At 40.9% G+C, this 25,172-nt stretch overlaps 2 protein-coding genes across 9 annotated transcripts in view; one reads left to right on the top strand and one right to left on the bottom strand.

The window, feature by feature from the left end:
- Positions 1-1,414: 1,414 nt before the first annotated feature.
- On the bottom strand, positions 1,415-20,589 carry VPS37A (VPS37A subunit of ESCRT-I). 4 transcript variants are annotated; one of them, XM_075930362.2, is made up of 12 exons: positions 20,289-20,586; positions 15,525-15,599; positions 14,637-14,751; positions 13,792-13,892; positions 12,729-12,936; positions 12,460-12,530; positions 11,078-11,205; positions 10,934-10,992; positions 10,785-10,853; positions 7,770-7,913; positions 5,229-5,309; positions 1,415-3,584 (listed from the first exon to the last, which is right to left on the bottom strand). In XM_075930362.2, exons 1-11 carry the CDS (start codon positions 20,417-20,419, stop codon positions 5,229-5,231), a joined length of 1,182 nt encoding a protein of 393 aa, XP_075786477.2. In that variant the 5' UTR covers positions 20,420-20,586; the 3' UTR covers positions 1,415-3,584. The 4 variants fall into 4 exon arrangements, with proteins under 4 accessions (XP_075786477.2, XP_075786476.2, XP_089634006.1 ...); XM_075930361.2 differs by having other exon boundaries at positions 1,415-4,903; positions 20,289-20,585; XM_089777880.1 differs by lacking the exon at positions 7,770-7,913 and having other exon boundaries at positions 1,415-4,903; positions 20,289-20,589.
- A 157-nt stretch (positions 20,590-20,746) lies between these two features.
- Positions 20,747-25,172, top strand: part of CNOT7 (CCR4-NOT transcription complex subunit 7) — an 85,527-nt gene continuing 81,101 nt past the window's right edge. For 4 of the 5 annotated variants that reach the window (XM_075930367.2, XM_075930366.2, XM_075930365.2 and 1 more), the window contains exons 1-3: positions 20,747-20,906; positions 22,807-23,009; positions 23,682-23,875. In XM_075930367.2, the coding sequence (XP_075786482.1) occupies positions 22,893-23,009; positions 23,682-23,875 (311 nt within the window). In that variant the 5' untranslated portion in view covers positions 20,747-20,906; positions 22,807-22,892. Of the gene's footprint in view, positions 20,907-20,987; positions 21,589-22,806; positions 23,010-23,681; positions 23,876-25,172 lie in introns of those variants that run through there. The other variant, XM_089777882.1, reaches the window with a different exon arrangement.

Genomic DNA, 25,172 nt, shown 5'->3' with positions numbered 1-25,172 from the left:
TAGGAAGCCTAGTTCGAACTACCTAGTTCATGCCCCGTGTAGCCGCGCTGCACGGGGTTCGAACCAGCGGGGTTTAAAAAATGGCGGCTCCCCGCTTATGCAAATGAAGCCCGGGAAATTCAAATCCCAGGCTTCATTTGCAAGTGCGGTATGCCTACATTACCCCGCTAGTTCGAACTAGCGGGGTAGTGTAGACATACCCATACAGACTTGACTTACTGTGGCACTAAGAGCTATTGGCAACACTCCCAGAAGTCCTAATATGTTTCATGGGTGACGGAACTAATGTGAACCTAGTAATTTGGCAGTGGTTGCTCACACCTGACTAGCTAGGTGCTGATCACATAGGTTGCAATGAAGACATAAGCAGAGACGGGGTATATACAACGAAGGATAAACTGTCTGATTTTTGGCCAAGGTTAGTTTAACTTGCCAAGCAATAAAGCAGATGTAAATCTTGAAATTAAATCTTCCAAAAGCAGAGCTTCTGGGTTGGTTTGTTCATTTTTCAATAAAGGATGTATGATGGAGGAAAATCCAATGAGGAAGCTGTTCATTCAGCAGTTATCAGGATGGAATTTAGATAAGGATTTTCATTTTAGGTGCTAGCAGGATTAATTCATTTACTCAACTTTCACTCCCTGCTGAATGCACTATAGTATTCACACACATATAGGCTACGTCTAGACTACATCCCTTTTTCGTAAATAAAATAAGGGATAAGGGATCTTTCGGAAAAGGCTTTATTTTCCAAAAGATCCGCGTCTAGACTGGCGCTTTTTTCCAGCAAAGCTCCGTGCCGAAAAAAAGCAGCAGCCATTTTTATGCTAATGAAGCGGGGGAGATTTAAATCCCCGCTTCATTAGCAATTGCGATACACCTAATTTGCATCCTTTTTATGAAAAAGGGATGCAATCTAGACATAGCCATAGAGGGCTATATAGTGCATCGTAACTCTTCTAAAAAAGGGCAAAAGGCATAAGTTATCTATAAGCTCTTGATCTTCAATGGAAAGTCAGATGTGTCTTTACAAGGCAAAAGAAAGCCATGAACGGCAATAATTTGGACCACCAATTAATATTATAGCACTAGCCAATTCATAGCCTAAACTACTTTCTGAAGGAAGCATTGGGAATTGATGCTGGAACTCTAGAGGGACAGAGTAATTCAGTACACAGAGGACTTGATATGTTGACCCTAAATGTATATTTATCCCAATATCAGGTTTCTGCATTCACTTGTGTGGGAATGCTATTATCTGAGCACTAGCCACAAATTTACAAAACAGACCGGCCAGTGCTGACTTACAATTAACAGCAATTAAGAAATATGGTAAATGGTTGCAATGTAATTGAGAAATACTAAACACTGATGATAGGACATCCACCCTGTAGGCAAAAGACTAGCAGACTGATCATTTAAAAAAGCTTTATTCAGTAATGTACACTAGTTAATGTACATATACACAACTACCTTAAACTTTCTTCCCCAAGATTTATACGCAGGCTTACTTTTGAGCCCCAAGGGACCTATTCCCAGGTCTTTAAAGAAAGCAGCAATGAAGACTGTGATAAGAAACCCTTGATTGCCCTGTTAATAACCTTTATTTGCCCAAGGTCCAAAGAGGTACACATGAAAGGCATCCAAAACAGAAAAAAAAATGTAATTAATTCCAAACCTGTTAGTTGCATAACCATCTCATGAGTAAGGTAAAAGTTGAAATTCTCTTAACCAGGATTCTCTGGTCCAGCAATATCAGTCCAGCACGGATATTGCAAGACCAAAGTGTCCCAATGGAGGGCCGGTGGTGAGGAACTCTGTGGGGCCGACAGAGCAGTGGGCTGCCCTCAGCGAGCCGATGGCAGGGCTGTCCAGTGCGTAGCTGTCCGGCAGCGTTGGGAGCTGTGGTAGCTCAGAGGGGCAGGGATCTGCGGTGCGCAGTTGCCCTGCAGGTCCCAGATCCCCAGAGTGGCACACATGGCTGCCCCGCAGGTCTTGAAGCCCCAGCACAGCACATAACTGCCCTACACGTCCCAGAGTCAGGGCAGCGATGGCTACCCAGCGGGGTCGGCAGGGCAATGGGGCCAACTGGAGGTGAGGAGCCGGCTGGGAGGCCAGTGGACCAGCAGCAGCAGTCTAGAAATGACCTTTCTTGGTCTGGCAAAATCCCTCATCCGTGACCGGTTAGGTCCCGAGGGTGCCAGACCAGGGAGATCCAACCTGCAGCAACTTATGATCCACTTATATCTAATAAAGTCTGTTTGCTCACAGATTACTATTACATTTACAACTCTGTTCCCCAGTACTATCTCACTTTCATTTTAAAGCAGTAGGTGAAAAATTGGAAAGTATATGCAGATAGCAAAATGGTTCATTTTAAGAGCGAGTAATTCCAGTGGGAGATCTTGTGCGCCAGCAATAGTTATACACAAGACATTCCCAAAGAAACATATTTGCCTTCACTGGTTTATAATGCAGATAGAAGAAATCTTTTCAATATATGAAATGTTATGACCCCTACACAAGGAATTCAGCTCTGTATTTCACCTATCAGTTGATCTAAAAGAGGATAGAATTTATATTAAATACAAAAGATTTTACAGCCAAAATCATAAGTTAATATGAACTAGTGAACATTAAACTGCAGCAAACAAAAATCAAATCAGTTACTGCAGTACAGAAGAACAAACAGAGGAATACTGATGATAAATTAGCTTCTCGGTTCTTATTTTGCAAAGTACGGATGTGTATATTTATTGATCATCATCCTTTTTACTTGGCATAACACATCTATATGCACTTTGGCACAAAGTATGAAGCTATGCAGGCTGTCATCAGGTCTGTATATTTTTGAATATTATATATTTCCTGAAGATTTGCTAGGCTGAGAACACAGAGGCAGTTTCTCCCAGCTGTACATTCTAATATTCAATTTTTTTTTAGGACTAAAATGAGAAAGTCATTTTTAAGAGTAATGTTTTAATTAGTACAAGAAATATAATAATAATAATAATAATATAGTCTATTACTTGCCCAACACCTGTCATCCTATAAAATGTCTGCTTCTTTCCATGCCCAAACTATGCTCAGGGATCACTTTGTCCACTATCATATGCAGCAGTTGTTTAAAACAACACACCACAGCACAGAGAATAAATTTTCCTTACGAAAACTGCAGGATTACTATCTTAAATTTAAAAAGCATCCATCAATGTTATTTAGATTAAAAGAATGTTATTACCCCGTTTGAAATTTGGGCAGTCTATATACGTTAATATTTCTACATTTGTAAGAAGTGATAATGGAACTTTAATGACCACAAAGTGTAAGTTTTACCTCCAGTCCCACAAAAATAGCATTTCCAGGAACACAGTGGCCATATTAACACAATGCTGGGAGCACTCAATACAGTACTGATTCAGAGGTTAGAGTGACACCTACTGATAGGAAACCTTAAGCACTGACCGAGTTTGACCATTTTGCTTGTCAGATTTGACAGGATTAACGTTGGGTAGCTGCAGACTCAAGATCATCAGAAAGTAATCTCTTTTTAGAAAGAGTATTTCCAGACTTCTTCTCTTCACCTTATCAGAAGAGGAGTGGAGGAGAGAGAAAGAACAGGATCAAGATTTCTAAAGAAAGCAACAGCCATGATAGAAATAAAATGAAGAAATCCAGCAACTATCCCAAATAATCTATCCCAAAATTTAAAATTTAGCAAATGTATATATTTCTCTAGAATCTGAATTTCCACTTCATGACTCAATTCACTGGTAAAATAGAGTAGAAAAAAATATACAAGAAGTTGTACCTAGAGTTGCATTTTTTACCTGTAGAACATTATGGGGCCTTTGTAATTCTGTTGTCCATGAATATTAAATATATATTGCCTTTCCTAAAAAGGAAACTCACCTGACAGTCTAATAACCAAAGGACAATGATCTAGAAATCACCAATTTAGAGTTCTATTCATAACCATTAACATGGGACACTGCACAGGCATGAAAAAATTGTTTTCTTGTGTATTAAATCCAGATAGCTACCACCGCACAAGAGACTTGAGAATTAAATTAATATTGTCAAATGCTTTGAGTTCTATGGATGAAAGACACTAACCACCACCAAAACTATGTAAAAAGGTGGCTTGATTTATTTTATGTTGTGCTACAACAAATTCCTTTATTTTTACTTAAAAATGAAAGACTATGTCTGGCTAAAAGCAGCATAGTTAGTTACAATGGTGGGTGCCCTGTCACTTCAGAGTGGAGACCATTTGTACTCTCAGTATAATAGACAGTATAGCCCAGACAGTTTATGTAATATTTTTCCAAAGCATCCTTTCCTTAAACTGAATCTACTTATCCAACAGGATGCAACAGGAGGCAATGTTTAATTTGATAATATTTGAAATAGAAATAAACTATCATTGAACATTTTTGGCATCCAGGAAGGGAAGTCTGATATTTCACTGACAATTATAAAAAAGGATTTCCAGTCTTTTCTCCCCAAAGCTCCCATTCTCAAGAGTCTTCAATCCAAGCAAATGTTTCAAATTCAAAATACAAAAGATATGAATTCTTTTTTATAAAATGTACAAAGCTAGCCAGTTATTTAGATATTTAATCTCTAAAGATTGGCAGGATAGCAGCAAGAACTTAAATATGGTAAGGATTATCAACAATAAATACAAGAAATATTAGTGCAAAGATTACAATAGAAGGATTTCTTGAATGTGAATATAAAGAGACATTCTAATTTGTACAAAACAGTCTCAGTGCTGTATACAATCTGTTCTAGAAATACAACCATTTATGATGAAATGCTTATTTGCAAACAAGTGTTAGAAAATGTGCTTTATTGGATTTGTTCACTCTTCTCTTGGCAGGTTTAGTTGCAGGAAAGTCTATGAGGACAAAAATTTCTATAATTAGACAGTTTAATTTCCTAAAAAGCTATTTTGAAGCTCCTTCCCTCCCTCCAGGTACAGATACATATTTTAGGAAGTAGAAGCTCCCCCCCAATCCGCCCACACTTTTTTGCAAATGCCAATTATTTCCTTCCCTTGTAGAGAAACACACTGAAACAAGGAATTTTCATTTGAAGTTGATCTACATCAAGAAATGTTATGTGAAACACTAAAAAATTTAACACAACAGTTTGCAATTGGTAAAGTGCTTTTAAAGTAATTCAAATTGTGGGAGAGACCTTGTCTTCATGTGTTAGTTTACCTATAATGGAGCATGAAATTGGCTGGGCATTGTTATTGCCTGTTGAAGTTTCTCCTCTTTGGCTCTTCTACAGTGGCAAATCTAAGACAAAAACAAAAATGGACCAGTTAGTTCTGAAAAGAATAACTCACTGTGTTTAGATTTTGCATTTCTTTTTTAATTAAAAAATTGCCTATTTCATGGTGTATTAAAAGAGACTGACTTGTGAACCACTTCTCTACCAACACTGCCACCAAAATGCTTATATTTGCAAGAACGCCCCTGAAGCAACTGCTTACATGCAAAAGTAATTAAGAAAATAATTTACAGTATCATTTGATCTTTTACTATGATTATCTGCAGAAAACAAGAAAAGCAACTAAGGGCACATACAGTAATCCATGAACCATATGTTAAGTGTTAATTTTAATTACTCTCTATTATGTCATCCTAAAAGTGTTAAGGAAATTATGTTAATTGAGATTGAGATTCAACATAGCAGATTATTCTACATATCCTATCACTTGCTCAACAGATTAACTTCCTTATCTCTGTCTACGAATGGGAAGACAATGCTACATGTGAGAGAAATCAAGGAAATGTAGTACTGGTAGGTACCTAAATTGGTTGTCTAGTTCAGTACCCTGCACTGAGTCAGGACTAAGTATTATCAGGATCACTCAAAGGTACATTGAATGATATCACTTATTGCTCTTGCTCAAAAAAAGGGATAGAAGGACACATTTAATCACTCATACACATTTCTATCCACCTTGTAACAATGACATTATGTCTCAATGACAAAAATCAGTGTGCCATATCTCATTTAAGTTTAGCACAGAAAAAATACACCATAAAGTAAGTTACAGGGTCACCAACATCTAAGTGTGGCAAAACTACAAGAGATGCACAGTTCTGTTAAAGCACCTTCTAAGATGAGGGGAACTGGGCATAATAAAAAGGAGTAAATAGCAGGTTCATAAAAAAATAAACTAGAGTTCAAGTATGAGTAAATTTACAAAACTACACCTATTTCTAATGTTATTGACAAGCTATATAATAAGATATGATGCCATACTGGAAGAATCAGAATGCAATAAAAGCTGTGTTACCCATCACTTTACCAACTGGAAAGTGCTATAAAACAGCATTTTGGGAAGGAGTGCGAGGCATAGGCTCTGGAAGGGAGTTTAAGAGTGGGAACGGGTTCGGGGCGAGAGAGAGCTGTTGAGGTGTTGTGATCACCGTGGATAAGTCCCACAAGCAGTGACATGTCCCTACTACTCCGAGGCAGAAGCACGAGGTGGTCCTTATGAGGCCTCCACCCCCAGGCACCACCCCTGCAGCTCCCGTTGGCCATGATCAATGCTCCTAGGCAGAGGAACAGCCATAGGGGCTCAGTGTGCTGTCTCACTCCGCCCTCTGTGCTGGTTTGCAGCACAATCAATGGGAGTTGTGGGGACAACATTTGCAGGTGGAGGCTGTGCCTCCAGCTAGGAGCAGCAGGAACATGTTGCCACTTACGGGGAGCTGTCCAAAGTGAGCACTGCCTGGATCCGGCAGCCCAAAACTTCTCCTGTGCCCCAACCCCGTCCTAAGCTTCTTCCACACCCAAACTCCCTCCCTCTTAATTTACTGAAATTTTTAATTTATTAGTATTCTCCATTCTCCCCAACATGCTAATAACTAATTACAGTAAAAGCTTTGTAAGAGGTGTTCAACAATGCAGTTTTAAAATAAATGCACGTTCGAAACATCACCACTATTATGAACATAGCCTTCATCCTACAGCAGGCCACAGAAACCAGCATTCTGAATCATAGATTTACTTTATCAGTTTTAAAAGTGGAGTAACTACTAGTTTCATGCGCAGGGTTACCAGGTAGCTTCAGAAAAATTACCAGACACACTTGATGGGGGAGACAGGACACCAGCTGGGAGGGAAGTGGGGCTGGCTGGAAGGGGAGGGGAAGTATGGCTGACGGAGGGGTGGGGGGAGAAGGATCAGGGGCAACAGGGCTGGGAGGAGATCGGGGGGGGAGGGGTAGCGGCAGAAAGCAGGGCTGACTGGAGGGGGTGTGTACGCGCGCGCACGCGCAGCAGAAAGAATCGGCCGTCGGGGAGCGTGACTGACCCAGGCACATGCAGATCCCAGGGCGTTGCTTGCCCGCACTCAGTGCCAGCGAAGCACGAGCGAGTCCGGCTACGGCTGAGTCCGGCTACGACTCCACAACGTGCTTGAACAGCAAATTAGGAGCACGGACAGAGCTTCTCCTCCTCACCACGGTGTCACTCTTATGTCAGACGCAACCAGAGGCTCCCCGTGCCGATCATGCCCTGCCTCCCAGCCACTCTCCTCGCCCCTGCATGGTTTCCATCGGGCACCCAACTGAAAACCCAGAAAATACCGGACATTGCACATGTCTGTTTTTTTCTGAATTTTTTTTTTACCGGACAGAGGACCCAAAAACTGGACTGTCCGGTTGAATACTGGACACCTGGCAACCCTATTCATGCACACCACTTGTACAATTTGTTTCAGCTTGAGAGCCTATTACATACTGTTCTCTTTTCCATGAAGCTACTAAGAAAGTCATCTATTTCCATTTTTCCTTCCAAGAAATCTTCTGCAATGGTGTCAGACTCCTCTTCAGCTTCATGAGCTGCTACTTTCAGTCTGGCCTGCAATGCACTAGGACTGCAACTCTGAGAAGAAAAAATGTCCTGCTAATGTTGAATTGTCATTGAAAACCATGTTTACATTAGACAAGGCAGATAAAAGGAATGCATGAATATACCTTAATGGGTGTGGGAGACAACCAGTGCTGTAGTATCTTAAAATTAAAACTGCTAACCCGTGTTCCATATTCTAAGCTGTGTGGTAGCACAGCTTCACAGGTGATTAATCAGCCCCACCCAGCTCAGGGCTCTGAGCATGGAGCTGACTGACAGGGCTGATTCATCACCTATGAAGCTGTGCTACTGAGCAACTTAGAGGGAACACTGCAGCTAAACAATTACTAATTTGACACCTACAGGTATCAATAAATGTTTAAAGTTGATTAAAAATATTTAGAAGGGAACTTTTTGCAAAAGGAATCCTGTTCAAAAAAGAATTTATTTTCTTAATCCCAACAACGTGCTTGATATGAATGGAGATTACTTATCTCCTAGAACTGGAAGAGACCATGAAAGGTCATCAAGTCCAGTGTCCTGCCTTCACAGCAGGACCAAGTACCATCCCTGACAGATTTTTGCCCCAAATGGCCTCCTCAAGGATTGAACACAACCCGGGGTTTAGCAGACCAATGCTCAAACCACTGAGCTATCCCTCCCCCATTTGTAAATTGGTGCTTATGTGACACAAAGAATTTAAGGCATAAACAGAAAGGGAAAAATTAAGCTAAACATACTGGTATTTTTCCTGACTAAAAACAAAACTGACAAAGAAGAAAAGTTTCAGAGCAGCTGAAAACCAACTTTTGAGCTAACCAACTCCTTCACCTTTTCTTTATCCAGCGAGGCTCAAAATTGAATATGCTGGCCTCAGTTCTATTTTTATAATGCACTTCAGTTACACGTGAAAGAGCCTATTCTTGTTAGACTGTGATATTGAGTACTTTTTACCCTTATTATGTGGCATTCTGAGATGGACTTCATTTGAGGGGTTTAGCTCCCTGGAATTCTTTCCCCGAGGTAAGTTTTTAGTGTCTGGCCCAGAACTGTTAGCTAGGTCATAACCTTTTCCTCTTACTTAATCATACCTCTTAAAACGCAGAGATGAATTACCTTTGATTAAAATGAAATTAATCTACAACAGCAAGGATTTGACATTTTTAAGAAATTCTCCACCCTTCCCAACCAGAACACAGGCACAGAGGAGAGATGGGCTGCAGGGTCAGCTGCAGCTCCCTAATCCTTAACCTAAGATAAAGTCATAGGCAAGCAGCTCTAATTTACACCAGTGGCAAAAATCAGACATAGCGCAGCTCTGCTTTGCTCCACCTTCACCTTCCCCTTATATCTGCAGATATTGCCAGTGGAAGATTGTAGAATTCTCAAGTCACTTTAAGATCAATTTGCATTACACATGCAGATCGTAAAAGATATTAAAATGTATGCTATTCTTGACTGAAGGAGAGACACATTTTACATAAGCAGTTAGAGGCCAACATTGACATATAATTAATATTTTTTAAAATTTAAGTAACATTTTATGAGCTTTTATTTCCTAAGATGTTTTACTTTGTGTTCCAAAACCAGCATCCATTTTGGCCAATACTGAGAGGTCTACATGATGCAAAACAACTACAGCATAATCTGGGAAATATTTCTGGAAATAGGGGTGTAAAGGTGCAGTCAATTAACCGATAAGCAAAAGCTTATAAGTTTATGCTATAGACTATACACATTTCCCTCCCTCCCGTCCCTGAGCCAATACATTTGTTAGCAGGCTGGCCAGCAGCCTGGCTCAATCCTGGCTTGCAACAGGTCCGGGACCTACCCCTGCTGTGACTCTGCATTTAAAGTGTATTAGGAGCTGGGCGGGCAGGCAGCCTGGTTCGGTTCTGGCTCATACCGAGTCCAGGAGTTCAGATGCCCCCCTAGATAGTCTGATTCTATCAGAGGTAGCAGCACAGGGCGACAGACAGCTGGTCTGTTAGGGAAGCTAGATTTTAAACTGGCTTCCTTTGTGGACCAGCTTCCGCCCTGGCACCCTGCACTGCTGCCTCTCTCATATAGAGAAAGGCAGCAGTGCAGAGCGGCAGGGGGCTCCTCAGGAGTGAGGCCAGAGTTCACTGGCTGCTGGCCCTGTTCCCATCCCCAGGGATTATAGAACAGTTGACTAACAGATAAGAATTCATGAGGTTACTTGACTATTTAATTAACTGATACTGAACATTCCTACCTGGAAATATAATTTTTAGTGTTACTTCTGAGCTTCTTGTTTGTGTCCATCTTCTAAAAATGGAAATATATATCCAACACTAACTCAGACACCACTTTTCAATGCGAAGAAACAATTCTATTTTAAAGTAATATAAGCCCTTGAAAAGCAACTTTTCTCCACTTGCACTTTAGAACAAACAAGATTTGATGACTCTTAATGCTTGTCAGTTACATAACTGGCAAGTCATTACTTTTAAAGACTGGAACAATGGCTTTAAGTGATTTCTTGACTTCATCACCCACTGTGTTACAACTCCTCCTATCATAATAAAAATATGATTAAATAATTCATTTAACTGATTCAGTTAATGGATTTGGGATTTTCTAGGTTTTTTTCTAATGGCGCCATCACTTATCTGACAGATTTTTTGCTACTGTATCACTGAATGTGAAATAAGATCTCAGTTGTAGTACCACCTTCTGTTTTGTTTTTAAAGTTAATGTTATACTTAAGAATGGTCATAGAAATATGACGTAACTCTACTTTACTCAAATCATGGGAGATATGCACGTTCATAAAAAGCAGAATCTGGCCAGAAGTATACGCTTCAAAATTGTTATTTTACTTTTATCCATGGTTTCCCAGTATTTTATTCAAAAGTCAACATGAAATTTTAAAAGTTTTACCTCACTAAGCTCATGCTGCCTTTGCATCTTCTTTTCAAAGGTAGCTTTCATCTGAGTAAGCTCTTCATACTAGTGGGGAAAATATTTATTAAAAAACAAAGAACATTTCAACCATTTCTTTTCCAGAAAATGTATTTTCATTCACTTACTTTATCCAGTACAGTTTGCCTTGTTGCCTCTAGACTGGGTTCCAGCAGTAAATTTTTTTCTGTAAAATAAATAAGAGATTTAATTTTAAGAGAGACTACAGTTCTGAAAACACATCCAGAGTTACAAATGTGTTGAAGTCTTACTTGCTAATTCTTCAATGCTTTTCACTAAATCATCCTTATCAATTATGACTTGCTTCAACTGAGGCAGATTCACAAACTGTTCCAGCAAAACATCCTCTTGCTCATTCATATCTGTCAGCTGTGGTATACTGAATTTAAAAAAAAGAAAAGGCCAATCAAAAGCAAAATCTAGCAACTTACTTGGGAGTTCTTTTCCTACAGTAAAGCAGCCATGTTATTTTATCTTTTCTTGCACTGGACACTACCATTTGCAGCAGACAGGCTTTGAAAGGTGGTATATTAGTGTTTTTAGTTTGAATCTTTACTTACTTAATGTGTTGTCTAGTTCTAATGTAATACAACATGAGAAATTAGACTAGAAACATTTCATTGTTGACAAATTCTGGAGCCCTGGGGAAAAGCTTAGAAGATGGTGCTTGAAGCCCACATTTCACTTCAATCATCTTGGAAGATTCAGATTCGCTAGTAATGTTTCTTTAAAAACAAACAAAAAAATCCTATATGCTACAACTGCTTACAAGCCTCATATCTAAACTATTCGTTGAAAGCTTTATCACACACCCTTAACAAGGAATTCTCAGTATCCAGAGACCCTCAGAAACTGTTGTTCATCCTGCCAAAGTTGGAAATGAACAGGAAAGATCACCTGATTTACATTCTAATAAGAAAGAGTTTTTGGTTCAGTCAACTATTGCAACAAACACTGTCATACACCAGAAGGTGAGCAACTTCACTGTCTGAGATGAAATTTAAAATATGTCTGAAAGAACTTGACTCTATCAGGTTTCGGAGGTTGTTTCAAAAGCCTGAAGGAAATTCTTCATGGGAGAATGTCTCACCACAGCTTAAAAAACAACAACAACAAAAAACCCCAGTCAAATTAGAGTATTTATGAATTACATATATTTATTGTAACAGCAAGTAATTACAATGTTAAGTTATGAAAATTTAAAATAGTAGAAATCCTCTGTATGGAGGACTGCCTGAAGCTGCTTTAACAAAGTATATGGTTTTTGCCTTTTTTTGTGCTTCTTTCTTTTTCCAGACATTACAGTCATTGGACAGTTGGTGATGCAGAAAAACAGCTTAAAGGTCACAGCAAGAAACTTTTTTTTGTAGATTGTTGTCTTAAATTACTCTGACATTGACCTATCATTTCCAATATATTTTCCTATTACAAATCCTATGCAAGAAAAAATAAGATGTTTAAAAGATATGTTGTAACTGACAAATTAAGGAAGTCATGCTAAATGAGTACTATCTTCAAAACTCCTTTGGTGACTACGTAGCAACAAGGGGGGGGGGGAAATTATTTTTCAGATAAAGCAATAACTTCCATATGCATTATTATAAAGTAACTACTTTTGACTCTAAGACCTTACCTTAATTCTGAGAGTTCTGGAAATGCATCAGGGACTTCAGGCATCTTGTAACTGAAGCCATTCTGGCCCACCTGAAGAAGTTTAAAGGTATTATTTAACCTTTGAATAGTACTTATTCTTCTAATCTAATCTAAAAAGCTCAAGTCACAGCGAGAATAGCTGCCTTCCCACACATCTGCCCTTAGAGGCTTTACATTCAATGTCTGGACTAGTTCTGAGGGATGCAGACATAGAATGCTTGAATGATAAACCTCGTTACACATACAAACCTGTAATAGTGCTTCTGTTGTTGGAACAGGTAATGGCAAGTCTGTGATCAAGCCATAGGACGGAGCAGCAGGTTTGTCTGTAGCGTAGCTTGATTCAGCCGCTGGTCCAGAAGCTATAGATCTATTTGTTTCTTGTTGTGGGTATGGAGGAAGAAACGGAAATCCCTGAGGAGCAAAAGCAGGCATTCCAGCTGGCTTACTGTACAGGCTTTAAAAAAAAAAAATTACTATCAGTAGTTAATTGTTTACTGTTCATTCATGATATTTTAAGAATATGCCTAAAATCACTACAGGTTGAACTTCTGAAGCCCGGGAAACATCAGATTTAAACCCTGTTTCCACAAAGAAGCCCTCAAAAATTGTATTGTAGCATCTATTAGACCTTGTTATTCACCCTATAAAACTTAAGACCATCAGCAACAAGCAGTTTCTGAAGCAATTAACTTTTTTAAATTCAAAATTGCATATGACATTGTGTATCAGTGAGCAATAATTTTTGAAATCTGAACAAGGCTGTAGGATCTGGAACCTACTTTGCATGTTTATCTATTAGACTGATTCACAAATGAGTTAAAGAAAAGTTGCCTTCTGGTTTGAGAGTTCCAGATGCTTAGATTATCAGCAGGGTACCCAGAAAGAAACAACTGCTCACATGGATTATTGCCTGAAGTGAATTCAAGACTTCTTTTGCTAGAGATATACATTCATTAATCTTCAGAAACATAAAAGCACTAAAGTAAAAGTTAACATACTAATATGGGAAAGCCAAATAGCATCAATTCTAAAATGATAAATGTAAGCGGCCAGATTCCATGCCTGTCAATTTGCTGAATTACACATCTCCAGTATGAAATAAAACAATTTTGGGCCTTTTTGCCTCTTTTCCACAACTAATTTACATATTAACTGTTTTCATTTTGTTCCTTAACACACTGTTATATTCATTTCCTAAGAACACCTAATGATGAATTTGGGAATTACTGGTCCAGGGTTTCCATACATTTGAATATGATCTGATCTTCCAATTTTACTAGTGATTTTTATTACCTTTACATATACTTACTAGGGAAATGATGTTGAGCTAGGAGCCAAAACTGGAGGATTCTTCCAAAACTCATCTAGCAAACTTTGAATAATTTTTCCAAGGTCAGAATGCATTGTGAACTGGTAGAGAACAAAAGCTATATTACATTTAGTATTTCTAAAATACCATAGAAGTTCGATGAAAAATAATGCAATCTCTTTTGAATACAATAGCTTATGAATATGCCCAAATATAAGTTATGACTCATGTGTAGTTGCATCCACCTTAGTACTGAACCAGATAAAGTGGTAACTCAAATTCTGTGTAAAGAAGTCCTTGGGGCTTTTAATAAGTCATTTAAGAGGTCAAGTCACTTGAGCTATGAGTGAGTCCTGGAGATCTATGCATATTTTCCATTGTCAGATGTTGACTATCTATATATGAAATTGTTTGATAGAAGGAAGACTAACAGAACTAATGCTCATCTGAAAGCTTAATAAGTTAACACATTAATCCAAAATAAAAAGCTTCTAAAAAACAGTTAACATCTTTAAGACCTGCTTAGTATTGCATTCACCAGTAAATTGCAGAGACATCTAAGTTTAGATTACAGCAATTTCACAACAAAGAAGGAAGATACCTTGATGCTATTCACATTTTAGAAGTCGTTCAGTAATCTTCCAAGTCACTGAAGCTTATAGTAGTGCAATTAGAATGGACCTGAGTGATTTAGGAATATTTAAGTTTTCTTTGGTTTTAGACAAAGCATATATAGTTTTGCATGCCTCAATTTGTTGTTAGATGTATTAGAAAAGTCAAAGGGCTACATATATATGAAATCTGTTATATAACCATCTGGGTGTGACATTACAAATTACACCTACATTGCTTATTAACGGACATGCCACGCACACTCCTTGTTTGTCCATTAAGTGATGTCTTATTGGTGGAAAAACACTGATCACAGGTTTATCTTGAGGAAATTGAGGAGGAAGCAAGCTGTAAACACAAAAATACTTTACTGTTATTGACATTTTTAACTGTGACTACAAATGCACTGCATTAAGAAAAAATAACAGATAATCCTACTTCTTAGGAGAAAAAATTATGGATGTAGTGTAATGTGCATAAAAAGGATTTTTACTTCAGGTAATGTTACTAAATTTGTAAATAAGTAACAAAATAATTTCTAAGTAAGTTAGCATAAAGGCAGTAAGCGTTCATCTACACAGCACCCTAAATTTGAAATAAGATATGCAATCTGCACTATGCAAATTGCGTATCTTATTTCAACTGAATTTCGAAATAGGCTATTTAGAAATTTGGCGCATCTACACAGTGCCAAATTTTGAAGTTACACACTATTTCGAGACATCCCATAACCCTTGTGGAACAAGGGTTACTAGGATGCTGAAATAGTGCGTCTGTTATTTTAAAAAATATTTCAAAGTAATGGGAAGCTTGTGAAGATGTTTTAATATGAATAGAGAATTAAAGTTTAAATTTAGTTTCTATTAGCAATCCAATTACCACTTTAGAAACTGCTTGCCATGTTATGTGACTTAGTGTCTTGCCGAAAAAATGTAGGCTCTTTGGAACTGACCTTGAAAATATAATGTGTGCTTACCTTCAAGCATTTAGCTGAACATTAAAGTTAAGCACATCTGTAAGTCTTCGCAGGAAGGAGGCCTTAAGCTTTATAATTGTAACTATGTGCAAGGCATGATTTTAACTTTCTAAAGCTCTGTTTAAGTAGATCTTGCACTACTCACATGTTAATATTAATTGTCAGGTTGTTTACGGTGAATGGCAACCTATATTCCACATCTTTTTGTATTTCAGCAATGCTATAAAAGAAAAAAAAATTGTTAAAGAGTACAATAGGAGATACAACATTCACAAGCTTACACTACAGGCATTACTTTGATTTGTTTTCTACTATACTTAATAAAAAAATTGAAACAAATTGGTGGAATTAAAATGTGCACAGAAGGCTGACCTAGATAAAATTAGAAAGAGAATGACAGGTATGAATTTTTAAGACACATGACTGCAAACAGTCTAGTTAAAGGCACTAGAAAAATCCAAACTTTGTAAATTGAATGCCATCTCCATTTCCCCTAAACAAAATTAATTCTTGTAAATGCAAATATAATCTTCATACTCTGAACAGATTCATGGTTGTCTTTATTTCAGCACATAGCCAGGCAGACAAACTTCTTGTCCTAACTGATGATAAATTAAATATCCACTTCATCAATTCACTGAAACATTTCCTATTAGTCTGTCAAAAGTTACGTACTATGGCTTTACCATACTAGATGAATTGTATATGGCATGTTTTATCTATAGTTGAAACACTATATTAGAGGTAGGCAAGCTAGCTATAGAAAGAGTACACCTTGCACAGGTGTGTTAATCTATTTTAAGAATTATTAAAATGTGATCTATTATGATAAACACATACCAAGTCATTTTAACAGATTAATAGGGGAAGTGAAATACATATACAAAAGACAGTTCAAACTGGAAGTTATATTTAAAAACACAATGCCTTACCTATGTTACTTAAAAAGTATAGTTTTACTAATAATAGCAGGTTAGTCATCTTTTGTTACTGCACTACCACAAGTATAATGTATACTGATTAATCACTCTGACCTCACTCTGACCTGTTTCTAGTCAGTTTCACTTTCAGATTCTCAGGCACCAGTACAGTGCTTTAATATTCAGATTATAAATAACATAGAACACTAGAACTGGAAGGTACCTCGAGAGGTCATTCAGTCCAGTCCTCTGCCCTCACAGCAGGACCCAGTACTGTCTAGACCAGTGTTTCTCAACTTTTATTTATAAAGTACAGGCAGTCCCCGGGTTACATGGATCCGACTTACATCGGATCCCTACTTACAAACGGGGTGAGGCAACCCCGCACTAGCTGCTTCCCTCCAGCAGACCAGGGAGACACGAAGCTAGCGCCCCCCCGCCCCCCCAGCAGACCAGGGAGACGTGGAGCGGCTTTTCTCAGCAGACACCTCAGCTTGAGAATAAAGGACTGAGGAAAGTGGGGTGTGGGAGAATAAAACTGAGCTCTGGAGAAATGTTTGGCTAGAGTTTCCCCTACAATATGTACCAGATCCGACTTACATACAGATTCAACTTAAGAACAAACCTACAGTCCCTATCTTGTACGTAACCCGGGGACTGCCTGTATCCCTTATAAAAAAAAAAAAAAGTATCCCCAGTAACTACAGTTTTCAGAAACACAATTTTTTTGTCTACCATTGTTACACATTTGTTTAAGCAACTTAATTGTATAAGGGCGGGCAATACAATTTTGGGGTGTAAAAAGTACAAAAATAATAAAGCCCTGTAAAACTTAAAACAAAAATTCAGTTTTCTCCAAATTTCAGTTGTGTTGATGTACCCTCCAGACTTCTCGAGTACTCTTAAGGGTACTCGTACCACTGGTTGAGAACACTGGTCTAGACCATCCCTAATAGACATCTATCTAACCTACTCTTAAATATCTCCAGATATGGAGATTCCACAACCTCCCTAGGCAACTTATTCCAGTGTTTAGCTACCCTGACAGTTAGGAAGTTTTTCCTAATGTCCAACCTAAACCTCCCTTACTGCAGTTTAAGACCACTGATTCTTGTCAAAATGTTTAAAGACAAAAAAATGATTCTTCTAGAAACTGCATAGCCATTAAGAAAAAAGACCTCAATCTGGGGGAAAATCAATCACACACAAAAACAAAATTTAGGCCTACGTGCTCCAAGATCTTCATTATGGTACAGAGGAATGATACTAATTTCATCAGGTGGAATCACATCGTGAAACAAGTATTTGTAAAAGGTTCTAAGATTATAATGACTGTTGACTATTACAATATTGTCATTGTTGTCCTCCCAAACATACACATGGCATACTTTCAGTCTATATAATAATACAGCCAACAAACTCAATCAATGCCCAATTTAATTATAGTAATAGAATTGTAGCCGTGTTAGTCTGATCTAGCTGAAACAAAAAACAGGAATATGTAGCACTTTAAGAAGATCTTGTTAGTCTTTAAAGTGCTACATAGATAGTCCTGTTTTTTGTTTCAATTTAATTATATAATTCCATCCAATGGGTCTCCATCTATCACATGGAAATTAAGCTTCTCTCCACCTCAAAATCTCTATGTGATTTTTCTGCTCCTGTGGGACATTTTTCATTGTCCTCTGTCCCCTCTGCTTTGCCAGTGATCTGAGTCTTGTCTGCCCATTTGTTAGCTTCTCAGGAGCTCCATGCTCTCCTCTGTATTATGCAAAGGGAACAGTGCAATGTCTCTGAACTCACTCACAAAGCTCCCGCCCATCCACTTTTAAAGTTCCACTCTACTAAGCAGCTTACAATGAATCAAGTTGACTTGTATACAAATTCGAAATATATAAAGTTAAATTTAAGACTAGTTTACTGCCTAACAACCAATTATTCCAAATGTTTTAAAACTTCACATGATTACTCAGATTACCTATAAAATTCATCAGCGTCATGAGGACCTAGGGTAAGGTTAGTGGTCCAAATCTAAACTCACTTGATCCACATAGAATTTTTACAGTTCTTATAAAGAGATATATTAAACACTTTTTGGTGTAAATCTGGAGTCAAGTGATTCCTCAGATAGCACACCACGAGCATATGTATGTCATTGGTATTCCACTTGGGAAACCTAGGGTCTGAATATGGCCCCGGATTAGGCCCCTTAATTTGATCCTGCTCGTGGCAAGTCCCCATGCCACAGACTGGAACCCCCAAGCCTTGAAAGGCAAGTATCGACTCACCCTGGCTCCCCCGCTGCTGGGGGAAGGGTGTGAGCATGGGCATCCCAAGGGCTGTGGTGTGGTGCATGCTGAGTAACCTCCCAAATCTGGGACTCTGGTCCAGCAACATCTGTGGTCTGGCCTGGATGTTGCTGAACCAAAGAGCCCCAAAAATAGGAGCCAGCCAAAATAACGCAGGGTTTGCAGAGTCCTTGCTGGGCCAGCAGAAGCTAAGCAGGGGAAACCTGGCATCAGTGGGGCCAGGCAGCATCGGGGAGCCTCCACTCTGCTGGGGAACCCTGGCATCAGTGGGGCCAAGCAGCATCGGGGAGCCTCCACTCTGCTGGGGAACCCCAGTATCAGTGGGGTCAGGTGGCCAGAGAGGCCTTGGCAGCGGGGCAGGGACAGCCAGGGAACCCCCCAACAGCAGCGGGGCTGGGATGGCCAGGCAGCCCTGGGATGGCCAGGCAACCCTGACCAGGAAATCCCCAGTGGCAGTGGGGGCCAATCAGTGGTACAGGAGCTCCAGCTGAGGAACCTTGGCAGGAGAGTAAGGCAGCAGAAGGGGAAGTCCCAGCCCCAGCAGAGGAAACCCAGCATCAGTGGAGCCAGACTGCATTGGGGAGCCTCCATCTTGGCTGGGGAACCCCCGGTGTCAGAGGGGCCAGCCGGCCAGAGAGCCCCTGGCAGTGGGGCTGCCGGTGGCTGGGGAACCTGAGAAAACCCTCAGCAACAGCGGGGCCGAGCCACAGTAGCAGCACCAGAGTAGCCCAGGCTGGGAAATCTCGAGGAACCACTGGAGATAATAGGGCTGGTAGCAGCCAGGAAAACCTATATTTGCCTAGTTATCATAGAATTAGAGAGTCCTAGGGTTGAGAGAGGCCTCAGGAGGTCATTGAGTCCAGCACCCTACTCAAAGCAGGACCAACTCTAACTAAATCATCCCAGCCAGGGCTTTGTCAAGCCTAAGGATGTTAAATATTGGGTATTTCACTAATTGAATAGTCAATGTATTTTCGAATAGTTGAGAAGGCAGCAGTGTTTCAACACCTCACAGCTGATCCCAGGCTCTTGGTGCTGCCCCTTTGAAACACCACATGTCTGCATCAGGGTTTAAAGGGGCAGTACTGCATGGAGCCAGGGGTCAGCTGGAGTCCCAAACTGACCCCAAGCTCCGTGGGGCGCTAAGCTCAGGCTCAGCTCTGTGGTGCTGCCCCTTTGAAATGGTGTGGCACTTTCCCTTGGTAATTTATTTCAATAGTTAGTCCACCTTCACTGTGAATACGTCTGACTTTTAAGCACTGGTTCTTTTTCTACCTTTTTCCACTAAACAGAAAAGAGCCCTTTAGTCCAGGCACCTGTGAAGACACCAATACATTACAGCCGCTCAATGCCCCTTTCCATCTGAGAACAAGCTGTTAAGTTTCCCACTGCAAGGCCTTCTCTGTGGAGGGCTGTGCCAGGTTACACGGCCTACACCCACCAGCGCGGACGCATTCATGCATGGGCGAAGACAGGGCAGGAAATGAGGCTGCCCGGCTGCCCCCGGGTCTAGCGCTCTCCCTGGCGATGGTGCAGAAGGAAGCCTCGCGCTTGCCGCCCGTGTCCCAGGCGGAACTTGCGGCACCGAGCAGCTCCGGGGCGGGGGCTGCGCTAGGTTCCCCGTACGAGGCAGCGGGGTCGGCCCGGGTGTCCCCCCGCCCCGCCCCACCGGTCACTCACGCGGAATGGGCGCTGCGCAGGGACTCGATCTGCCGCTGCTTCTGCTGCTGGAGGGTGGTGAGGGCGGGGAGCGGGGCCGCGGGGGAGGAGGAGGAGCCGCCGCCCTTGGACAGGGGGAACAGCCAGTTCATCCTCCCCGCGGCGCCCGGGCCGCCCCGCGCCCGCCTCCCGCCGCCCCGAGGGGAGAACGCAGCTTTGCCAGGCCCCGCCGACTCGGGCTCTGCGCCGCACAGACAGGAAGGGAGGCGCACGCGCGCGCCGCTGTCCTTTCCGAGTGGCCCCCTGCTCCTGCCCCGCGTCATGCACCTACGTCATCAGCGCTCGGCGGACACACCTAATGGGACGCGGGGGGGGGAGGGGCGGTGGCGCGCGGAGCCTGACGTGCCCCAGGGCGCGCAGCGCGATTGGAGCCGACAGCACCCTGCCGGGGTCATGGGTCAGCGAGTTGAAAGGTCGGGGCGCGGCGCGCGACAATGATGTAATGGCTTTGTGCGGTGGGGGCGGCAGGTTCTGCGCTTCTTGGTGCGACTCGCTATTCTGGGGCGTCCTGGGGCCTCCGCCTCCGCCTACACCGGGTCCCAGCCAGACCCGCCCCCGGCCCGTCTGAGGCCGAAGTCGGTGAGAGGGGGCGGGGCTTAGTTTCCGGGCCGTGGCAACTCGGGCGGGACCTTTCGCGGGGTCTCCTGGCGGCGCAGCCGGGGCGGGGGGGCGTGTCCGGAGGCCCCAATGCGGCGCGCGGCGCTCTCGGTTTTTAGTTCCCGTTTGCGGGGCGGGCGCGCTTGGGACTTGGATCCCGCGGCTCCGGGCGCTGCAGCCCTGACCCCGCCGTGCGCTGGGCTGGGGGGTCACGAACGGCGAGAGCGTGGGGCGCTGCGGTGCCTGCCCCAGGCAGCGAGCCGCTCCCATTGCGCACTCGTCCGGAGCCGGAGTTTGTGTCGCCTGAGAACCGAACGAATCTCTGTTTACTCCACCCGACTCTTGCCTTGAGGCCATGCGGGGGTGTGGCGATGCAGGCGGCTGTCTCGCAGTCAGCGCATTGCACGCTGTTAACTGGCATGTGGCCGGGAAGGTGCTTTTCTGGGTGACACCATTGAGAGCGTCGTTGCTGGAGGCATTTCATTTTGGCTCAGAGCATTCTCATCTGACATCCTGTGCAATTTTTCCACACCAGATAAATTAACAAATCTAAAAAGTTGTGTCTATTTTTAAGTAGGATATCCTATTTTAGAACCATAGAGCTGTAGGGCAGAAAGGGATCTTAAGAACTGTAGTTCAGCCCCTAGCGCTGAGGCAGGACAAAGTAAGTTACACAGTTTGTGGCTGGTGTTTGTCTAAACTATTGTTAAAACTCTCCAATGATAGAGCTTCTGCAACTTCCCTTGGAAGGCTGTTGCAGTTAGACTACTATTAGAGTTAGAATTTTTTTTCCTAGTATCTAACCTATATCTTCCTTGCTCCAGTTTAAGCCTGTTTATTTCTTGTTCTACCTTAGTAGACAGTCTATTTATGACTGCTCTTAACATATTTGGAGACTGATGTCAGGTACTTCCCCACCATTCCCCACAGTTTTCTTTTTTCAGGCTTAAACAAGCCCAGTTTGGTTTTTGTTTTTTTAAATTTTTCCTCACAGGCCAGGTTTTCTAAACTTTTCATCACATTTCCTCTGGATTCTCTTCTATTTGTCCACATCTTTCCTAGAATGTGGCTCTCAGAATTGTACGCAGCCCTCCAGCTGAGCCTCACCAGCACAAAATAGAATAGGACATTAAGTCCCATATCTTACCTGTAATGCACCTATTAATACACAGCAGAATGATATAGCCTTTTTAGCAACTGCATCGTATTGTTGTCTCACTCAGTTTGTGATCCTCTGTCCTTCTAGAATATTGTCAGCAGTTCTATTTTCTATTTGTGTTAGGGATGTTAAAAATTATGTATTAGGGTAACTGTGTAATTGCTGAAAATCTCAACAGTTATATGATTAGTCGCCTTGTGGGCTCTGCAGCATAAAGCCACCAGCCCCTGCTGGCCTGTCTTCCTGGGAAGTGGCTTCGCTGCCCTGCCACACAGAAGCTGCCTCCCAGGGCATTGGCTGAGTGTAACTGAGGCGATTAACCGATGAGCATTAGTTTATCGTTTAAATGTTTATTTGGTTCTACTCTAACATCCCTAATTTATGCATTTGATTTTTCCTTCCTAAATAGAGTACCTTGCATTTTATTGCATTTTATCTTGACTTCAGGCCCATTCTCTAATATGTTAAAGTTGGAGGACAGGATTAAAATTCAAAACAAAGTGCTTGCAGTCCATCCCAACTTGGAACTTGATAAGTGCATGCTCCACACTTTTATCGAAATCTCTATAGTAACTATTAATACCATGTTTATAAGTTTTCAGTGACTAAGTTTTACTTTAAGTTGAGTTTTAGAAAAACAGTTGGATGTTTTTCAGTTAACACATTATTTTTCAAATAATTCAGAATACAAAATTTGTATTTGTTTTTGTCTTTCTATTTTAGGTAAACATCTAAAACCTTTTTTTTAATGAAACTGACCCTCAATCAAGTATAAATCTTTAATGCCTGGTATCTAAATCGCCCCCACTATGCCAGCAGCTACAGTAGATCATAGCCAAAGAATTTGTGAAGTTTGGGCTTGTAACCTGGATGAAGAAATGAAGAAAATTCGTCAAGTTATTCGGAAGTATAATTATGTTGCCATGGTACGTCTCTGACATCCCTATTTAGTATACCACATGGTCTTGTCATGATTCCCAGTAGATGAGGTAATATTTCTTTTATAGACACACAGAGCTGAGTAAATTTGAAAGTTTTTCTCTGTCACCAATGGAAGTTGATCTAATAAAAAATGATATATCACCTTCCTTGTCTGTCTAATATTTTGTGACCAACACTGCATACAAGTTTTCTCTGTGACATGAAATAAATCTTTTCAAAAGGCTGATTCCAGAGTCCATTGAAGATGATGAAAGTTTAAATTATCGCTTCCAGTACGTTAAATAATATTCATCGCTTCTTTACAAAAAACCAACCAACCAACCCCAAAACTTCTCTTATATGTGATTTGTCCTTTTCATATGTGTTCATTTTTTTTAATTGTATCCTTTGGTATATATGGTTGTGACTATTTTCTTCCACTATTTGATCTGAGGAAGTGGGTCTGGCCCACGAAAGCTCATCAACTAATAAACCATCTTGTTAGTCTTTAAAGTGCTACATTGTCCTGCATTTTGCTTCTTATATTCTCAGTGAGAGGTTCAAAGTTAAGTGTTTTGGAAAGCTGTTCAGATATTTAAATTTGGAGTGGATGGGCTGCAGATAACTTTCTCTTTCTTTGGTTGTTGTTGAGTTGTAAACTTTTTTTTTTTTAACAGGACACAGAGTTTCCTGGTGTCGTTGCAAGGCCCATTGGAGAATTCAGAAGCAATGCGGACTATCAGTACCAACTGCTGCGCTGTAATGTTGACTTGCTAAAGATAATTCAGCTAGGACTTACGTTTATGAATGAGCAAGGAGAATACCCTCCAGGGACATCAACTTGGCAATTTAATTTTAAATTTAATTTAACGTGAGTGGTGATTAAAATCTTGTTACTGCTGGGTTTTTAGTTTTGGTTTTTTTTTTTTTTAACTAAAAATAGTTAAATGCTAAAATAGTTCTGCCTAAATTTTTTGTTTCTAGATTGTTTAACTTTTGGTGGTGCTGATAATGTGAAATAAACTGTAAAATGAATCTTTCTTAGTTTGTAGTATAATATAATTGTAAAACTAGTAAGATGAGGAAAAACTAGACAAGGATTTTTATTTGAAAAGCATTATCTTAATTTTTGTTGCCTTATTCCTTAATAGCAGTTGCACAGGGTGCACAACAAGTTCTCTAACTTTCACTTCAAACTTGGTTAGTAAAAAGAAAACAAGTATGGATGTAAAACTTCTGGAGTTTATGAATACAGTTAAATCCTGAATATTAACTTCCTGCTCATTAAGCTTTTTTTTTGACACGCACTTGTGTAAGTGGTGGATTTTTCATTAAAAACATCCTAATTGACCTGAAAGCATAGAAAGAAGGCTTTGGTGGTCTATCTACAGAACAGTAATGGCGTAGACAATGATGGTAAACATTCATAAGGTCTGAGTTAGAGCTGTCCACTCTTACCACTAAGAATAGTTTGCATATTAATTAACACACTTGGTGACAGTTTAAGCAAGTCCATCTTGACTTGTATTAATGGTGAACACCTGTTCAAAGAACACAAAGTACTCTAGATGAGCGTATATATGTATAATTTAAATCTTTAGTGATTAAATGTTGGCTCCCCGCAGTTATATGTTTACTTAAATGCATTTTAAATACCTAGTAGTAACGTTACAATGGGATCATGTGAAAGTTGACCACACCCATGATAAATGGATATCTGGCTAACTAAAATCATGCTGAACTAGGGATGTTAAATATCGGTTAATTGAGTAGTCGAGTAACCTCAAGAATTCTTATCTGTTATACTACTCTGTAGTCCCTGGGGGTAGGGCCAGCAGCCAGTGCACTTCAGCCTCACTCCTGAAGATCCCCCTGCCAGTCTATGCTGCTGCCTCTGTATCAGAGGCAGCAGTGCAGGGTGCCACATGGGAGTTGGTCTGCAAGGAAAGCCAGTTTAAGAACCAGTTCCCCTCGTGGACTGGCTGCTTTTTGCCATGTGCTGCTGCCTCTAATAGAGAGGCAGAAGCATGGGGTGGCAGCAGCCCCTTTCTAGGGTGAGTCTGAGCTCCGGGACCCAGTGCAAGCCAGAACTGCTGGCCAACCTGCTAAAAAATTTACTGTCGAGTGTGTGTGCGGGGGGGGGGATGGAGGGGGAGTTGAATGTGGAT

Source organism: Pelodiscus sinensis, chromosome 4 (genome assembly GCF_052426305.1).
Source record: "Pelodiscus sinensis isolate ZL-2025 chromosome 4, ASM5242630v1, whole genome shotgun sequence".
NCBI classification, from domain to species: Eukaryota; Metazoa; Chordata; order Testudines; family Trionychidae; genus Pelodiscus; species Pelodiscus sinensis.
This window is presented reverse-complemented; position numbering and strand designations above follow the sequence as displayed.